This window comes from Lytechinus variegatus, chromosome 10 (assembly GCF_018143015.1).
Source record: "Lytechinus variegatus isolate NC3 chromosome 10, Lvar_3.0, whole genome shotgun sequence".
In the NCBI taxonomy this organism is placed as follows: domain Eukaryota; kingdom Metazoa; phylum Echinodermata; class Echinoidea; order Temnopleuroida; family Toxopneustidae; genus Lytechinus; species Lytechinus variegatus.
Window position 1 is genome coordinate 33,958,000 of NC_054749.1, and position 19,719 is coordinate 33,977,718.

Sequence of the window (19,719 nt, forward strand, 5' to 3'; positions counted from 1 at the left end):
CATCATTGTAATGATTGCAATATGTCTTTAAAATCATCGGACCTTTCACACGGAAAATCTATACCATTGATTGAGTGAAACTAAACTGGAATTCACCTCCGGAGTAGAATTTGAATTCGTGATTAATAGCGTTCGGGATACTAGTTTGGCTCACATGTGCTAAAAAGTTAGTCATTGGCCTTATTTTTCACTGGAATCACCATTCAAATTTTTTTTTTACTGTGTGAAAGGGCGGAAAGTAGAATTAGACCAAATGGTAATTCCAGTTCTTACCAACAATATCAGCATTCCATACGATAGAGAAACACAGAGCAGCAGGTATGAGGTACACAGGCTGTTGAGGGAAAATAAGATCATTCATTACTTTTCATAACACTGATTGCATATTTTAAAGGGGAAGCTGACCCTGACAAAAAGTTTATTTCAAAAAATAGCAGAAAAAAAGGAATAAAAAATATTGCCTAAGGTTTGAGAAAAATTCAACAAAGAATAAAAAAGTTGATGTGGAAGAGGTTCATCGTGGTGAAGGATTGAGTAGAGGAAATAACCAGGGGAGCATTTCACGAAAGGACTTGTCAAACATTTTATCCAACAAGTCCTGTTTTATCCATATATAATGAGACACTATACAATGAGCGAAGATGATATATAACCCGTGTGCAGCAGCGTCTTTGCTCATTGCTTGACAAAGTCTAGCAGCTTGCAGACGAAATGTTGCTTTTCAACTACGTTTGATACATCATGAGACAACTGGTTATTTCTTCTACTCAATAAAAAAGTTATTTGAAGTTTAATCATTTGACTTTTGAGTCATATGCGAGCAGCTTTCCTACATGGCATATGATAAAAAAATCAATGTCATTTTCACATTTTGAAAATGTTTTTTACATATCTTTAGTATATCAATAATTATAAACAAATAATTTCACACCCATTCCTTAAAAGGAAACAAAACTAAGTCATAAGGGACCATTAAAAATTTGAAATTTATGCATTTTATATTACATAACATATGGGCCAGCTGCTCGTTTTATGACGTCACAAATCCATAACTAAAAATTCTAATAAATTTCTTAGCCTTCAGTGGATTTTCTTCAAATCTTCTCACCAATATTTTTTATCATTTTTTCTGCTATTTTCACCAGACTTTTCTTCAGGGTGAACTTCCCTTTAAAACTCATTCAGATAATGAATGCATTCAACTTTCAAGATACCTAGTCAATACTAGGACAATTTAAATACGAACTATATCAATTGTTTATCATATTGTGACCATTGTAGTAAAAAATTCTCATATAAGAGACATTGTGACCGTTTCAAAGGCAAAAATAATAAAATCATTTTTTATTATTGAAAAATCACAACTTACTACCTGAATCTGAAACATTGGATGAGCTTTAACATGGCAACAACATTGGGGAATTTCCAGGAATCCTTATTTTGGTTTCCAGGGATTCTTTTGAGCATTTTGAGGAGAAATTGCCCTGACCTCCGAGTGTAAATTTTTGCCTGCCAGTCCTTATATATTCTAGAAGAGGAAAATAATGTGGTTTGTGTCCAATACTGGTGTAAATTGATATAAATTCACCAGCCATGTGTAAATAGCATGGATAAGTCAGAAAATTGTGTAGCTCCCAAAATATTCAATACACCCCATAAGTTGAAATATAGCTCCCATTAATTACCATTTAGGTACGTATAGAATATAACTGAACTCATAAAAGAAAAAAATAACCACAAACAGAAAACGTTATATTTTCCCCTTTTGTCTATGGTTATAAATTTACAGATGAGACTGAATTAAATATATCACAACTTGAACATGAACTGATATATGTTTGACTCACCATCCATAAATATGGGTCTTGGTCATTAATCTGCAATAAAGACAGGGATAGAAGAGGAAAAATATGTATTAATTCAATTGCCTAAATCAAAAATTCTAAATGTACATTTTCAAAAACATAGGCCTTATTATAAATGGAAATTTCTACTATTTATATTTCTATTATTTATTTCTACTACTTATAGTGGTAACCCCTGCAACCTTCTAACAATCGATATATATTAATAGAAAATGCAATCATGTTCAATGTTTTGCTTGTCAGTTATATGTATATTATTATTGTATTTTCATTGCTCATGTGTTTATGAATAAGTGTTGCAGAAACCAATAAATTAAAAAATGAAATGAAATTTCTACTATATCATTGTAGGGTATGAAATATTGTGTAACGAAGTCAGTTTAATGTAAACGTGCGTGCACGTGGCGAGACGGCTGCAGCGCACGGCACGTATGTCCGTCGGTCAATTGAAAATGGTTAGTTGCGGTTTATGAGGCCTTGCGGGAGGACGTACGTGCCGGGCGCTGCAGATGATCTCGAGGTGCCGCTCGTGTGACACAGTGTTTTGTATAAGTATAAGGGTAAGTTACCCGGAAATAAAGTGCTGTAACTTCAAGATTGATTTCAAGTATAATTTATATGCGTTGGTTGTATTTATGGATGTGTTTTGGGAGAGATCTGGTATTGGAAGCTGACCACGTGAGTGAATGACACAATTAACTGATCTGGGTCCCGTCTAATGAGTTAATAGAAGAGAGAAAGGAGAGAGTGACGGGAGGGAACCCATCACAATATTATATGCTTGAAAAAATAATGAAAGAGGCCCCATTTAAGAATTCAATAAACTTTGGGAATATTTTTATTCAGCTAAATATGTCAACATCAATGATTGGAACCAGCCACATAGAGTACATGCACAACTTAAATTCTTAGTGGTGTTGTCAAAGCTCAATGTAGGTGCAGATACGAGAATTCACCATAAAAGGAACGCTGGGGCCCTAGTGAGATTAAAGGGATTGGTTAACATTGGTTTGACTTTCAAAAAATCTGAGCTAGAAGGTCACACTTGTCACCTGTGTCTGTGATATGTTACAAATATGAAGCCCCGAAAAAAAATAACGTTCAAAAATAATTATTTAGTGCTTCAAAAATTGAAGTATAAAGTGACCGGAAACACCATCTTAATTTCATACACTTGTGTGTACTATTTAGGCGTCTATAAGACGCCCATTTACAAAATCGGGATTGCCTTGTAGTTTTAGCTTTTCATTCTCAGTAATGGTTGTTTTCAGGGTTTATTAGTGCACTTGTACACATGTTTCATCTTGGTTTGAGAATTTTTTTAATCTGCTGCTCACAAAGCTAAACAATACCTTTAAAGGTCAAGTCCACCTCAGAAAAATGTTGATTTGAATCATTAAAGAAAAATCAGACAAGCACAATGCTGAAAATTTCATCAAAATCGGATGTACAATAAGAAAGTTATGACATTTCAAAGTTTCGCTTATTTTTAACAAAATAGTTATATGAACGAGCCAGTTACATCCAAATGAGAGAGTCGATGTCACTCACTCACTATTTCTTTTGTTTTTTATTGTTTGAATTATACAATATTTCAATTTTTTACAAATTTGATGGTTAGGACCTCCTTGCCTGAAGCACAAAATGTTAAAATAAATGGAATTCCACGTGTTCAGGGAGGATGAAACTTCATTTCACATGACAATGACGAGAAAATAAAAATATTTCATATTCCATATAACAAAATACAAAAGAAATAGTGAGTGAGTGATGTCATCAGTTCCCTCATTTGCATACTGACCGAGATGTGCATATACATGTAACTGTTTTGTGAAATGAGGCGAAACTTTAACATGTCATAACTTTCTTATTTTACAAATTACATCCGATTTTGATGAAATTTTCAGTGTTATGCTTGTTGGATTTTTCTCTTTTTATTCAAATCAAGTTTTTGTTGGGGTGGACTTGTCCTTTAATGTCTGGGTCTTACCTGGACTAAACCTGCTAGTGTGAAGAAGACGCAGGTTATGACGTTGATCAGCACCCACAGTTTAGTAGCACTGCTATGGGCTCCATACTGAGGCTTGTATCCTGGACCAGTGTTGGAGGCCATCTTTGATCCTAGATGACCTTTCACAATATGGAAGTGGTACTGTACTGGCCGCTGGTACAAAGAAAAAGATTTTATCAACTTTATATCATCCAAACATGAACAAACCCTGCATATCTTGTCAGAGCAATTGAAATAAACTCAATAAAATCAAGTTAACCTTGAAAAACCAAAGATTCTTGTCGATTCTTACTCCCGAACGCCTCCAGGCTAGTCTGGAGGTGTCTTTCCAAGGACCATTCTTCGTATCGCCCACTCATTCAATGAACAAGGTTATAATATAACCATGTTCTCAACTTCTCAGTTATATCACCATGTGTGACAAAATAAGGGTGGCAATGTTTGGCTTATTTTCTCTTTTTCTTTGGGGCAAATGCTTGATTTTTTTACACTGACAGTTTCCATTAGACCTGTTAATTCATACTGCTTGGCTCTTATTTAAATTTGATTCTTTATATCATTTTTTCTTAATTAAAAATAGAGATCAAAAAATGAAAATTTTCTTACCATATTACTTTCCAACAGTCAATAGAGCCTTTTAGAGGGCGTACACAAAAATATGCCCAAAATTCAAGTTTTTGAGCGCTCTGGTGAATACAAAAAATTATTCCCACATTACTAATGATAAATAAATTAAAACTGTATGAAAATTAGTAATTTTGGTCACAAAAGTGATATTTTAATGATTTTTTAAAGTGTGTGCTCTATAAAGCCATTGGCATACCAACAATAGTCCTACCTGTAGATTCTCCACAGGCCAGATGGTAGCAGTGAACAAGTACGTGGTATCGCCCAAATCGGCTTTGTGAAACAGTTGAGCGATATGGTTCTACGAAAGACCATTTCATGCAACAGGCCCCTGGGCTCCCGCCCGCATAGCGGGCGGGAGTTCACTGGGTTAGCTTGGCCCTTGCCCGCCAGCCACTGGCACGGTCTGCACTGCATGTCACTGCAGAATCCCCTCACTGTGCACTGCCACTTGCACTGGCAGTGCCAGTGGCCACTTCATGATCATGTCACGGCACGGTGAAAAAAAATCGCCGCATGTTCCCATCATCATATCATCAATCTATTAATATTGCTAAAACGTATGCTACCTGTATCGAAATGAGGCATCCCTACCTGTGAATGATGGCGTACACCCTGCAATCCCGATCTGGACCCTGTAAATTCGACTCTTGTGATTCAGTATGGGCGTCAAATATATTTTTTTTTTAGAAATTAATTATGGTACGCTTAATTCAGGCACGCGAACTCTATGGAACGCCATCCACTATAGTAAAATTTTGTTCCAAAATTGAAACATGTCGGGGCGCGGGGCCGGGGGCGTATCATGACTATGGAGAAAATCGAAGACCGAGGCAAGAAAATTCTGAAAGGCTGATCCCGCCAAAAGGGTGGAGGGCAATAGAGGAATTAAGCAAATTAGAAAGAAAAATGAAATGGAGCTAGAACTCGGAAATATCGGCAGGGTCCTGCACTAGCTAGTGCACTCCTCGATCCATAACGAAAAAAAAACGGAAAAAAATATGGGAAAATAAAAAAATGAAGGAGTACCAGACCGAAAGTGTATTTTTCATGTGGTCACAAAATTGTGAATTTAGCAGCCTATACAAGCCCTTCGACCGGGTCACCGCCTCTTGTGGCAAACTATCAGTGCGTATAAAAAACGGGACAGTTTTGAAAAGTCTATAAAAAATTTGTTTCAAATTATTATATCTATATTTTGATGTTAATTAATGCTCTAAGATCTTATCTTTGAAATGCCATTAAAACAAATAAATGTTGTTCATGCTTGAGCGAAAACGGGACGTTTTTGTCGGAGGTTCAAAAAGAGGCTTGTGCCAACTTGACAGAAATGAGAAATTTGATGATTAGACTTTTGGCTAATCAGCAGACTTCCTTTTAATTTTTTCATTATCTTGACCATAATTTTCGAATCATATGCTGTCAAATTTCATTTAAAAATTTATTTATTCATTGTTTTTCATTTATACTTCATTTACTCTTGAATTTACCTTCATAAGTAAGACTTTTTGTCAAACCCAAGTAAGAAGATTTGCATTGTTAATTGGGAATTAAAAATTTTATTATGTGAAACAAAATATGTTATGGTACCTTTAAAAATTATTTGGTGAAACAAATTATGCTATGGTTCCTATAAAAGACATGAATCCTGATTTTCAAGGGGTTATTGATCCCTCACGGATCCTTCACCAAGTTTAATTATGTGCTTGACAGGACAAACAGGAAAGGATTCGGTTACACTTCGTATTTCCGAAGCTTCGTAATTCCGAAGGTTCTTTATTCCGAAGGTTCGTAATTCCGAAACACGTAAATTGCCTATACCTCGATGTTCGTTAATCCGAAAACGAAAAAGGGTTCGTTAATCCGAACATTTGTGGCGTAATTCCGACGATTCGTTATTCCGAAGGTTCGATAATCCGAAAACGAAATAAGGTTCGTTGTTCCGAAGGTTCGTTAATCCGAAAACGAAATAAGGTTCGTTGTTCCGAAGGTTCGTTAATCCGAAAACGAAAAAAGGTTCGTTATTCCGAAGGTTCGTTGATCCGAAAACGAAATAAGGTTCGTTTTTCCGAAGGTTCGTTAATCCGAAAACAAAATAAGGTTCGTTTTTCCGAAGGTTCGTTAATCCGAAAACGAAATAAGGTTCGTTAATCCGAAAACAAAATAAGGTTCGTTAATCCGAAAAATGAAAACCGGGAAAGCAGAGGCAGAGGCAAGGGGAGGGGGGCGGGGGACACTGTTGCCGTTCAATTATCATATGAGGATGGGAAGGCAAGGGCGGCCGAACGAATTTTCGTTGGGGGTAAAGCCAAAAAATGAAACTCATACATGTACGTCAAAATTGGGACTGTGGTGATATTTTCACCTTAAGATTATCATCTGCTTGAAGTCATTGTCGGTTTGATAGTGATTAAGTAGAGAATAACTTTTTTGAAGTGACTTCTTATTATGGCAAAATGTATATTTAGGCTTTATTTTTCGGGAGAGAGTATAATGAGCGAGCGGCTTGGTAAAACAAATTCAAAGGTGAAGTTGTATAACGTTTTTTGTGGTCAGTTATTCTTAAAATGGCATTATTGCGAGGTGTTGCGAGCGTGAATCACAAGCTAAACTTTAGGTTATTTCAATAAAAAATGAAAATTAGTTTTTAAAAATCCGAGCAGATTTCTGCTGTCATTAAAAAGATGTGCATCTAACTAAAGAATTAACACGAGCGCAAAACGCGAGCTTAAACATACTGACCAGAAAAGGAACCTGTTAAGAAAGCATTTAGTGACCTCTTTAGGATGCATATTTCACCAATCGAATGAGAGTGCGAAGCGCAAGCTGAAATTTTTCAATATTCCAGCCTGAAAACTTAACTTAACTTGTATTCTTTAAAAAGAGTATTTTATTTCGAAAAAACATGAAAAACGGCATATTTATTTTTGAAAAAGGAACTTTTCCATTTTGGAAAATATTAATTCCCCTGTTTTTTATTCCATTTTTGATGCCCCCTGCCTCCCTCCCGGCGGATCCAACTTTCGTCAAATAGAGGGGGGGGGGGGGATTTTTTTTAGCCATATTTTCCTTGATCGGCAGTTTAAAGTTGATTTTTGTTTGTTTCTTTGAAAGGGTAGTCCTAACAGTCAATAATTAGCTTTATCCTTATAAAATAAAGTAAATATGTAATAACATGATAAACCCTTTTTAAATAATGCGAGCGCGAGCTATATTTTTGTTAATATGATGGGCAATATGTTTACGAACTTAAAGGCGAGATGCCTATTACCCTTTTTACACAGGATTTTCTTAACACCGGACTATCGCTAACCCCGTACTATCCTTAACCCCGTACTATAGGTGGGGCTAAATTGCCATTTAGCCCCACCTATAGTACGGGGTTAAGGAAATTTTAGCTTGTGTAAAAAGGGTATTAGTAACTAAATTTAGCTAATAACTGCTAGCAAGAAGCGCGAACAGAATTTTTAAATATATAAGCTCTGATCTGATCTATAGGGGACATTTTAAGAACTTTTTGCAGTTAGCCATGAAGACGATGCGTGTTTTAGCCAATGGCGGCGGAACGTTTTATTATTATTTTTTTTTTTGGGGGGGGCAACTTAAAAAAAGGGGGCCAATAGGGGCAATTTGGTGCAAACGGATATTTTCACCATTAGATTATCATCTGTGTAAAGAGGTTGTGTGTTTTTGTAGTAACTAAATTGAGCACAATTTTTTAAGTGATCACTAAACATGCTAAAGTTATATATTTACGTTTCATTTCTGCGAGCGTAGAGAGCAAGCGGTTTGGGGGAAAAAGTCAAATCTGAAGATGTAAAATTCACCTCTTTGGTCAATAATGTGAAAAGGGCATCCTTGTGAGATGTTGCGAGCGAATCACGTGCTCAAACTTTTGGAAATTTCATGTGGGCCTAGAATGATGATATTGATATGGATATCATTTACCCAGGGAAGCCACTTCAGTTCTGAAAACTATTCTCCCAGCTATTATTATTTTTTTTACAAGAATGCTATAGAATGTCCAGTTTTCAGGTTGGAAAATCGGAAAAATTTGGCTCACGTTTCTCGCTCGCATCAAGTATTGTTTATTGAGGAACTCATTCTATTCCTGGTTACAAAAAAAGAAGTATGAAATGTCCAGTTTTCAGGTTGTATCACAAATTTTAAGCTTGCGGTTCGCGCTCTCATTATATAGTTCGTGAGATATATATTCTATTCATGAGTCACCAAATGCAGTCCTTAAAAGATTACTTTCTGAAGCCTGTTGCATAAAACTTTTTACCTGAGAAAACTCTGGTAAAAACTGAAAACTAAGGTTAGTCTGATTTCCGCCAATTACTTTAGCACAGGGCAAAAACTGTAAAAACAACCTGAGTTTTCTCAGGTAAAAAGTTTCATGCAATGGGCCCCAGGTCAGTATATAAACAAATTACAACTCGCCCTCGCATTAATTCTTTAGAAAGATACACATCTTTCTCACGATTACAAAAAATGCTCCGAATGCTCACTTCACGTCTTGTTACATGAAATATAGTTTCAGCTTGCGATTCGCGCTTTCAACATCTCACAAGGATCATTATTAGTATTATTTTTATTTTTATTACCAGCAGAAGCTGTTATTAAAATTGACATCCCCTCCAATACAAATCCTATCTAGAGGTTGCTCGCACGCTTCCAACACACTTGATCCCCTGCATCTTTAATTAAACCGTTTGCCTATAGGCAGCAATTGCTCAGATAAAATCGAAATTAGCCTATGCTTGATCAGGGCGCCATTCTTAATGAAATACATGCTTTGGCCCCAACACACATCATCGATCGTTATTACTATCATTGCATAATATCTTGTAATCTTGTAATGACAACATCGTTTTTTTGTTACCAAAATGAATTATTTTCATTTTCGGAAATACGAACCTTATTTAATTTTCGGATTAACGAACCTTATTTCGTTTTCGGATAAACGAACCTTATTTCGTTTTCGGATTAACGAACCTTATTTCGTTTTCGGATTAACGAACCTTCGGAATTACGAACCTTATTTCGTTTTCGGATTAATGAACCTTCGGAATTACGAACCTTATTTTGTTTTCGGATTAACGAACCTTCGGAATTACGAACCTTATTTCGTTTTCGGATTAATGAACCTTCGGAATTACGAACCTTATTTTGTTTTCGGATTAACGAACCTTCGGAATTACGAACCTTATTTCGTTTTCGGATTAACGAACCTTCGGAATTACGAACCTTATTTCGTTTTCGGATTGACGAACCTTCGGAATTACGAACCTTCGGAATTACGAACCTTCGGAAATACGAACCTTCGGAATAACCGAACCTTCGGAATTACGAAGCTTCGGAATTACGAATGTATGCGAAGGATTCATGTCTTTCAATGGCAATGGTGTATTGAGTCAATTTTGAAGGAGCAAGATATGGCAGATCGGGTAAAATGTATTAAAAAGTTGCGAAGCGAGCAAGCAAAGCGAGACCTATTGGCAGCGTCACCTACCCCCCCCCCCCCTCCAGGCCAACATATATGAGAAGAAAAAAGAATAATACAAACAAAAAATGAATGGATGGATAAATAATATAAGAGGAAACAAAAGAAGGAAGAAAGAAAAAAAATAAAGGGCAAATGACTGTCAGGTGACTATGAAGAAAAATGTATGCAAGTTATCTTTTCATGAATTCAAACGACGTTTGGAATACTTCCTTTTCATGCAGTAGACTAAACAAAAATCATGTTGCTTATTTGCGCAAGGATATACTTATCCTCTTCATAAATCCGAATACTGAAGCAACAGTCAATATAATTTTATTAAAAAAAAAATCAGCTCCTACTTCGCGTCGCCTAGCTCCCTCACAAAATCAGTTAATTCCGGGTTCTGCGTATTTCAAGAGATTGAGGGTAGTACAGCCTTACTTGAGCATTATACCAGCAGCTAGGTAGGCCTGTAATGATGCTTCCAAATATCTCCTCTCATTATGTCAAATTTACCCCCCTCCCCCGACCAATCAGCGCCTCTGGCAGAAATAAAGTGAATAGGAAAGGGGCATGAATGCTGAAGGAGTAGGATGAAGAGATTTAAGAGAATCACTTAGGACTAAAAAAAAACATTTCCATGAAAGATTTAATAAAAGAAAGGTTATGACAAACAATATATATATATATTTCGGGGGGGGGGGGGCTCATATACGCTACCGTTGTTTAAAATTAAAAGGGTCAGGAGGAACGTATTTTCATCGAAGGAGGGCGTTGGAAAGAAATGAACTAAAATTTTGTTTTCTATAAATGGGTGGCACTAACATGACTAAAGGGGGTGGGGCAAAACCCCCTATGATTTCTCAAGCAGTGAAAATAAAAACAATGAAAATAGGAAATCCTTAACAAAGAAGAAAAAAATACCGAATAAAAGGAAAGAGATCGAGTGATTTGAGGGGGAGGGGATCGAGACTCGGAGAAAAGAGAAACAAAATAATGGGAGTACTGTCGTGTATTTTGGACTGTCCTTTCAAGCTTGAATTGGATTGCCTCAAACCATTGCAAGCACGCAAGCAAACTGGCTGCATGTGCCTCTTAACTTGAGAGTCTCAACTCCGAGACATTATTCAAAGGGAGGGCTGGTACCACACCGACCCGTCCCTCTCAAGGCTTTGAACATTTGAATCGCCATCTTGCTATCTTATACTTCATTTTATTAGAATATGTTTTAGTCAAGTAAAGATCAGCAAGAAGGTGTTTTTCATCAATGATCTGATGAAAACAGGAAATCACGGTTAGAAAATAAAATGAAATAAAATAAAATAAGTGTTATAATGTCATTATACAAAAATAAAAGGAGATATCATGAAATGGATAAAATGTTAAAGTTATCACTACAAAAAATATAAATATGAACTACAAATACTGCTAGTAAAAAGACCAAAAGACCAAAAAAAAGATGAACTGCCCAAGCGCTTGTTACGATTCATGTAAGAAAACCTATGTAACGTAGATATGACTTTGTAATTATTGTAATAATACTTATATGTTTCATGATTTATGATTGTGTAACCTTTGATTTGAATGTGATTTATTGTGTAACCCCTGATTTTGATGTTAATAAATCCTCTCAAATAGAGGCAAAAAAATGAACTACAAATAGTATATATTATTCACTGATAAAACCCACTGAAACGAAAGTAATGAAATAAGGCTTACATATATAGGAACTAGAAATTTGAGTGAATCAATAACTATAAAGTAATTGTGTAATATACAACCCTATAAAATCATAATTATAATCATGATAGCATAGTGATGAAAAAGTTCGTCAAATAACTGAATTCAGGCAATTGGGAATTAACAAATATGCATGATATTCACAACAGGCATCTAGCATAACTGGGTAAATGTTTAAACTCATTCACACTTGTTTACACAGAAGAATAAACTTCATAAAATGTGAAAAATATAAATTCCAGAAAACACATACTCAAGTCAATACTAACGAAACTACGAAACAGATTATGTAGAATATATATTATCAGATAATCGCCAAAAATGAAATGTACAAAGCAGTAAAAAAAATCACATCCCGGATTAAATATGCAAAACTCATACTAACAAAGATATATCTACTGAAGTAAACAAAAAAGTTGGATTACAAATCATACTATCCGAAATCAACAGAAGGATAGGAACACTATGGCCCTCGGAAGCACCACCCCCTGGAATTCAGGAAGGGGTGACAAAAAAAGAGAAATGTAATCCAAAATTACATTCATTTGTTTGAAACCTTTTTTCTTCTTCTTTTTTGCTTGACTGGACCCACATTACATAAACTTGTAGTAAAAAAAACACCCTTTTTAAAAATATCCTTTTAAGGGGGGGGGGGCGCTTTTCAGCAACCCAAACAAAAAAATCATTTCCAGGGCTAGTGCCCTGGGTAGGATAAGGAACATTGGCAATAATGTGAAAAGAAAAAAAAAGAATCAAATTGAAAGACATTCATGTATGCTTGTAAATAATAATAATCTATATAACCAATTGACCAAAAACGAAGGACCAAAAAAGGGGTCTGTTTGGTAGGATATGGGTTGCCCGTGCAAGACCTGCTTGTTGATTGATTATGTATCCTTGGGATTGATTGATTTGAAAATGATTAAAAATTGATTTGATTACAGCATTATGGATATTCGGGATTCATCGCCGTGAGTATCCAATCCTTGACCCCAGTCTGAATCCTACGGGATTGATTGAATTTATTCTAATTTCAAGTCATCAGGTTAACAAAGTAAGTATAAAGCAGTATGTAAATAACAGAAATGAAAGGGATTGACCCGGCCTACATGCAACCCCGCCTCCCTCCTCGATTTCTTTCTGGTAAAAATTTTTGTATGCTGATGTGAGCAAAAAAGAGGGCGGTATGAATCACACGTTTTTTACTGGATAAAACTTCGACGACGACAACAAAAATTTACACGTGTGGAACTTAGGTGAACTTTTATTAAGGCCAGTCAACATGGAGGGTGGTGATCATCATGAAGAGTTACCAGAAGCGATTGTTCCACCAGAAATAACTGAAAAACAAACTTCCGATGTTGAAGAAAAGAAAGACGAATCAACAGAAGCACTGACCGATTCAATTTTAGATGACGATCTTGTAGTTATTCCGAGTCAGACAGAGATTCAACAGGAGGAGTCTGCAGTAGCCACCGATGAACAGCCGGACTCCGTTCCATCGGAACCCTCGCCTCCCTCGGAGCCTGAGCCTCAGGCGGCAGTGCCTGCAAGCGAACTGTTGGAACCAACACCGCAAACCCAACCTGCACCTGCGCCAGCCCAACCCGCGACAGCCCAACCCGCGACAGCCCAACCCGCACCAGCCCAACCCGCACCAGCCCAATCCACACTTACACCTGTTCCTCCACCACAGCCAAATCCAGAGCCAAGTACCACTACCAAAACTCGTCCAGCTTCAGCGACAGTGAGATCATCAAAACTACCGACAAAGGCACCGCTAGTTGATGATGATGATGACGATGTAAGAAAAATATTATTTTAATTGAATTGAAATTCTGATGTCTAGATCAAGTGAATACAAGTCCAGCAAATTCCTTTAAACTCCTGTGATGCGTGTCCAAACTCCAAACTTCGCGGACTTTTCAAAAATATTTATCAGGCTTAAATTTGCTCACAAAATATTCATAATTTATACAAAACCAATTCAAGAAATAGTTACCACATTGACAGCAAGATCTTAAACTATAAGTCACGGACGAAAATGTAAAGTAGGTCAAGGGGTTTTGCCGGTATCGCTATCTTGAAATTCTATTCCGATCGGCGAATGCGCCCTGTGCTAGAAAACCGTTTTGAAAAAGTGTGACCTAACTTCGCGGACCAAAGGTTTTGTGGAGATTTAAACAAAAACTCAAGCTCAAAAAGTGAAATATTTATATCAGATTGATGGCAAAATGCTATACATGTAGAATCAGTACCACATTTAACTGCTTGCAAAGTGGTAAAATCGTGATGCTTGTTGAGAATATCAGATTTCTTCAAAATGGTTGCTAACGGTGACAAATTTGCTGATCTTTTGTCAATATTTTCATGAATACTGAACTCATCCTAAAGAAACTTACAGGCAAAGGGTAATTTTAGGTCGCTTTTCACATTGATGATGTCAGATTTTAAGGATATTGGCTAGTTTTTAGAGAATGACCGTCCACGAAGTATGGACACGTGCAAAATTTTGACTCACTGCCATACATAAATTTAGTAGTTACATGTATTTTGTTTTTGAGTCTATCCTAGTCTTAGATATCTCCTCTAAGTCTCGAGAATTGAGTATTAAGTGAAAATGTGCCAAAATCATATTCATTTTTAGATATAAGGGGAATCCAATTTGAATAAAAACTTTTTTTCAGAGGAAAAAGAAAATAATCAGACAAGTTGATGGGTGAAAGTTTGAATATTGGACAAACAAACAAGAAAGTTATGAATTTTTAAAAATTGCAAAAAATGGTAATCATTGCTAGATATACATGTACCATAGACCAAGAGCTTCGGTCTCTGTTATGTTAGTTGTTCCGCAGAAATCTGTTGGCTCCTCTCATCAAATACAGAGACTGAAGTTGTAGCTCGATCTGTACAGGGACTCAAAGGCCATATGTTTATGTATTAAAGGACAAGTCCACCCCAACAAAAACTTGATTTGAAAAAAAGAGAAAAATTCAACAAGCATAACACTGAAAATTTCATCAAAATCGGATGTAAAATAAGAAAGTTATGGCATTTCAAAGTTTCGCTTATTATCAACAAAATAGTTATATGAACAAGCCAGTTACATCCAAATGAGGAAACTGATGACATCAGTCACTCACTATTTCTTTTGTATTTTTATTATATGAAATATTTTTATTTTCTCGTCATTGTCATGTGAAATGAAGTTTCATTCCTCCCTGAACATGTGGAATTAAATTATTTTAACATCTTGTGTTTCAGGCAAAGAAATGCTAATCGTCAAATTCGTAAAAATTGAAATATTGTATAATTCAAACAATAAAAAATAAAAGAAATAGTGAGTGAGTGACATCACCGACTCTCACATTTGGATGTAACTGGCTCGTTCATATAACTATTTTGTTGAAAATAAGCAAAACTTTGAAATGTCATAACTTTCTTATTTTACATCCGATTTTGATGAAATTTTCAGCATTGCGCTTGTCTGATTTTTCTCTATTGATTCAAATCAACATTTTTCTGAGGTGGACTTGACCTTTAAGTTCAGATAAAACAGGGAATTGAAGTTGAGTGACAGCCGAATAAAGTCGCTGTTTTCCCCCTTTTAATTTTTTCCCCCATTTTGGTGCATTTCAGGCCAAAATGGAATAATAATCTTTATTTTGGTACAGTTCTTTTTTATATATTTTTATGAAATAAAGACAGAAATAGATGAGCCATTGAGCCCCGTCAGGGGGATTTTGCATTGTAAACCTAATGGCGGCTGCACGATCGCAAGCTGTCTGTGTACAAGGAGAAATTTAAAAATGTTTAAAAACCTCCTCGAAACAGACAGCTGCCAGCTTTCTAGACATGCCATGCATATTGGCATGGAGACTTTAAATTGGCCACATATGTAGTGTCACTCATAGTGATGGCAAGGTTGACTCTTCCATATGCTCCAATACATAAAATTGCTTAAATGTCATTTTTCAAGTTCAAATTTTATTTTTTCTTTCATGAGGACATAAAACAATGTACTACCTGGCCTGGATATAACCAGGGGGAATGGGTACCTTAATAGGAGAAAACCATTTAAGTACATGGCCTGTGGGAAAATTGTTCTTGGCCTTGTCCTAATTTACTTACCCAGTTGCCAATATGAAATCCATATAGCCTTAGGGATATAAATTTTGATAAAGCTATGATTTTCTTATTGCATGTCTGATTTTTTTCAAACTTTCGCCATTTTGTTTTATTTATTTTTCTCCTTTCAACCACAACATTGCAAGGCTGGATTCCCTTTAAAAAAATCAATGGTGCCCTGTTGTGTTTTTACACACAGCGAATGGACCAATTTAAACCTTCTTCAGGAATTTTGATGTGATACCATATTTTGAGGCCTTAAATGGGGTAATAATAACATTTATCATGATAAGTAGGGCCCGCTGGTAGAACAGTTTTCAGAACTGATGTGGGTTCCCTGGGTAAAATATGACATTAACATTATTATTATTACTATTATTATTATTATTAGTAGTAGTAGTAGTAGTAGAAGTAGTAGAAGTATAGTAGTAGTAGTAGTAGTAGTAGTAGTAGTAGTAGTAGTAGTAGTAGTAGTAGTAGTAGTAGTAGTAGTAATAGTAGTAATAGTAGTAGTAGTAGTAGTAGTAGTAGTAGTAGTAGTAGTAGTAGTAGTAGTAGTAGTAGTAGAAGTAGTAGTAGTAGTAGTAGTAGTAGTAGTAGTAGTAGTAGTAGGAGTAGTAGTAGTAGTAGCAGTATTTATTATTTATTATTATTATTAGTATTATCAATTATTATATTTTGTTATTATTGTCATTATATTTATTTGTTATTATTATTAATGAATTAATTTTGTTTGTATGCAGGACTTTGAGGATGAGACGTTGACAGAAAGACTGATGGGTCTGACAGAGATGTTCCCATCAACATTATGCACAGTGGCAGGTGTCACATTTAATTTATCAGTCAGCAGTATGAAGAAGCTCTTTAATTTCAGCAGGAGTGCCCTGTGGATTGGTAGCACATCATTCATGCTTCTCATCCTCCCTATTGTCTTTGAGACAGAGATGGTGCACATGGAACAAGCTCAGATTCAGAGACAGAAACAGGTATGAAGGTCTAACTTGATCTCCCCTTCAGGACTGTGTCATATGTTGTAAATCATGTTAACTATTTTGACATTCAAAGGAGAATGAAAAACATAAAACCCTGGGATATGTTATTAATAAAAAGAGAAGATACATTTAGCAACATTTTTTTTAAATCCATAAAACTCTGTTACTTATGAGAAAGTTTGAAAAGCTTCTCAATTTATTTTCTTTGGTGGTCCACGTTGGGAATGTTGATTCAAAATGGCAACTCTGATCTATCTGGGGTTTTTTTTTTCTTCTTCCAGTGCTTTCAGACTAGAATATTAGGAGACAGGCTGCACCTTGAATTATAATTGAGAAAATATGAAACTTACTGTAGGAAACATATGGGGAGTTGCTTTACTAAACTTGTCAACTTGGAAGCAACAAACAACAAAATTGAGGACTACAATAAGAAAATGCATTTGTAACACTCTAAATTTTATATTTTTCTCATTTTGTAACCAATTTGAATGAACTGTTTGAAGGGGCACTACACTAATATTGTGAAATAACTAGACCTGAGTTGAATGGACCGGTCAACTGGTGGTCGACTGATGCAGCTGGACACCAGTGAAAACCTGCAGACCAGTGGATTCATGAAATATAGAATGAGGATCTACAATAGAAATTAAAAAAGTCAAGCACTTTGAATTTTGTATGCAGGTAATGATTTTTTTTTCTGCTTTGTTTCCCCAGATATTACTTGGTCCTAATGCTGCCACAGCAGGTGGAATGACTGGAGGTATGACGCCCCCTATGCCAGGGATCTCTGTCGCTGCTCCTCCCTCTGAAAGCAGATAGTCTCTGCTATACCATGACAAGCTTTAGAGTAGTATTTACCCCAAGTATTAAGTATTGCTTCTATATCAGTATGCTTTCTCCAATGTCCATGCAAACCATCCATTAATTTTCATCGTCATTGCTTTGAGATTGATAAAATAATGAATTAGGGTAACATTTTCTATTATATATTTAGCCTTTGTTTGAACCAAGTCAAAACATCTTAGTGTGACACTCAAAAGGTGAATAATAAACCTTTTTCTTTCTGGGGGGTGGGGAGGGGGGGTAGGGGCATTATGTGAATTATGCCTTTATAATACCTTTATTAGGGGGGGGTGTTTTGTCAGAGTTGTGCTTGTGTAATGGGTCAATGTTTCAAGAAAACCACTCAGAAATATGTGAATGATAAATGAATTACTATTCAATTTGGCTTTTAAAGATCAATAGAGCTGTAAAATCTATTCCTACTAATCACTTTCTGAGTTTTCATCCATGATTGGACTTTGGACACTTACATGTATCGTTATTTAGTGTATTCTAATAAAAATACCACCTCCCTCCGAAGTTGTGTATGCATGAGAGTTGCAAGATGAAATATATCAAATATCAACCTGTGTAAACTTTAAACTGCTATTTATATATTTTTGAATTATCCACTTTCTTACACAAATTACATGTATCAGGGGTGTGAGAGTTCAGATTTTTATCTGATTTCCGATTTTTTTTCGTTTTGATTTTCAGCTGAATTTCAGATTATTTTTGGCTTTCCTCTGTGCAAAAAGTATGAGAGGTCTTTCTTTTTCAGACATTTTCAACACTCTTCAGCTTTTTTCAGATTTTTTTGAGTGACCACTCACACCCCTGAAGTATGTTTCTGGCCATCTTTAGCAGTTTCTTCTAGTCTTTTTGATAAGCTGTGTAGAGAGCAGGATATGAAGGCAGTTAACAGGTGAAGTTGTCACAGATTTAACATTCTATCTGAGGGTAGTTAGGTATACAATTCTTTATTTTCTATTGTAATTGAGGTGCCTCTTCAGGGTTACTGATTTACATGTAGCTACTAAATATTGGCTCATTTTTCTGGACTCAATTTGTAAAGATCACTCGGAGGTGATTTATACTAGAGCCTAGCATTTATTTACAACGGGCAATTGGCTTCTGACAGTACTTGTATGATATCCTTCATGTAACATAGAGTAGGGCTGTCTTGGGTAATTATTGTTCATACATATCTACATTTAAAATCGTAAATTCCATTGCACCATTTTCTACCTAACATCCATGCTAATAGGAACCAAAATAATGGAAATAAATGTGCAAACTTCATGAAATTTAATCCTGCAGCAATAATATGAATCATTGTTTTGGTATGTATTGCGATCTTTAATTTCCTAACTCAATTTAAGAGTGGATTTAAGAAAAAAGATAACATGTCTAAAAAGTGGAAACAATACTGTATTGAAAGGTACTCTAAAATGACATGCTATGTATCTTATATTGAATAGTCATTCTATGTGAAAAGTATGGTTGTAGCATGACATGTTAATAAATGTGTGCACTCTACTGTGTACATTTGATTTTATGCAAACTATGAGAGCTTGTTACCGTTTTGTTGATTCTGGAGAGATCAATCTGTTATGAGAGAGATTGGAGAAAAAAAGAAGTATACTTACATGTGTGAGATGTGAGCCATTAGTAGAAGAATGTTGAGGGGGGGGTCATTTTTTTTCAAAGGGTAGGTGTGTACGGCTCTAAAATCTGAAGTTGCTATGAAATGAGGGGCTGGAGAAATAGATGTCCCTCTGTAAATGGGGGTGCTTGGGAATTAGAATTTTACATGAAATGTTTTTTTTTTTTAGAACTGATGTTTACATTGAAGGGCTTTTTGGATGAATAATTGTCTGTCTTATTGACCTCTGTACAGGGGTTGCACTTGTAATTAGCTTCATAAATTTTTTTGTCTGGTCAAAATGAATAAAACCAAGTAAATCTCAGAATTGTACATGTACATGAAATGAAAGGATGTCATCTCATCTTCCAGGAAAAAAAAGAAAGTCATGATTATTGAAG

The 19,719-nt window shown here is 35.7% G+C and overlaps 2 protein-coding genes across 2 annotated transcripts in view; one reads left to right on the forward strand and one right to left on the reverse strand.

Moving 5' to 3' along the window:
• LOC121422945 (transmembrane protein 220-like) overlaps positions 1-5,223 on the reverse strand; it is an 11,775-nt gene extending 6,552 nt beyond the window's left edge. Inside the window, exons 1-4 of the mRNA XM_041618187.1 lie at positions 5,098-5,223; positions 3,856-4,029; positions 1,848-1,877; positions 274-334 (exon numbers count right to left, since the gene is read on the reverse strand). Of these exons, the coding sequence (XP_041474121.1) occupies positions 274-334; positions 1,848-1,877; positions 3,856-3,978 (214 nt within the window). The 5' untranslated portion in view covers positions 3,979-4,029; positions 5,098-5,223. The remainder of the gene's footprint in view (positions 1-273; positions 335-1,847; positions 1,878-3,855; positions 4,030-5,097) is intronic.
• Positions 5,224-12,961: 7,738 nt separating this feature from the next.
• Positions 12,962-19,237, forward strand: LOC121422821 (proline-rich protein 12-like). Its single transcript, XM_041618031.1, has 3 exons — positions 12,962-13,535; positions 16,603-16,845; positions 17,566-19,237. The coding sequence occupies exons 1-3, from the start codon at positions 13,014-13,016 to the stop codon at positions 17,668-17,670; spliced, it is 870 nt and encodes a 289-aa protein (XP_041473965.1). The 5' UTR covers positions 12,962-13,013; the 3' UTR covers positions 17,671-19,237.
• The last annotated feature ends 482 nt before the right edge of the window (positions 19,238-19,719 follow it).

Coding starts and splice junctions, on each gene's coding strand:
- LOC121422821 (XM_041618031.1), top strand. CDS start 13,014: ATGGAGGGTGGTGATCATCATGAAGAGTTACCAGAAGCGATTGTTCCA. Junction 13,536..16,602: donor TTGATGATGATGATGACGAT/GTAAGAAAAATA, acceptor GTTTGTATGCAG/GACTTTGAGGATGAGACGTT. Junction 16,846..17,565: donor AGATTCAGAGACAGAAACAG/GTATGAAGGTCT, acceptor TTGTTTCCCCAG/ATATTACTTGGTCCTAATGC.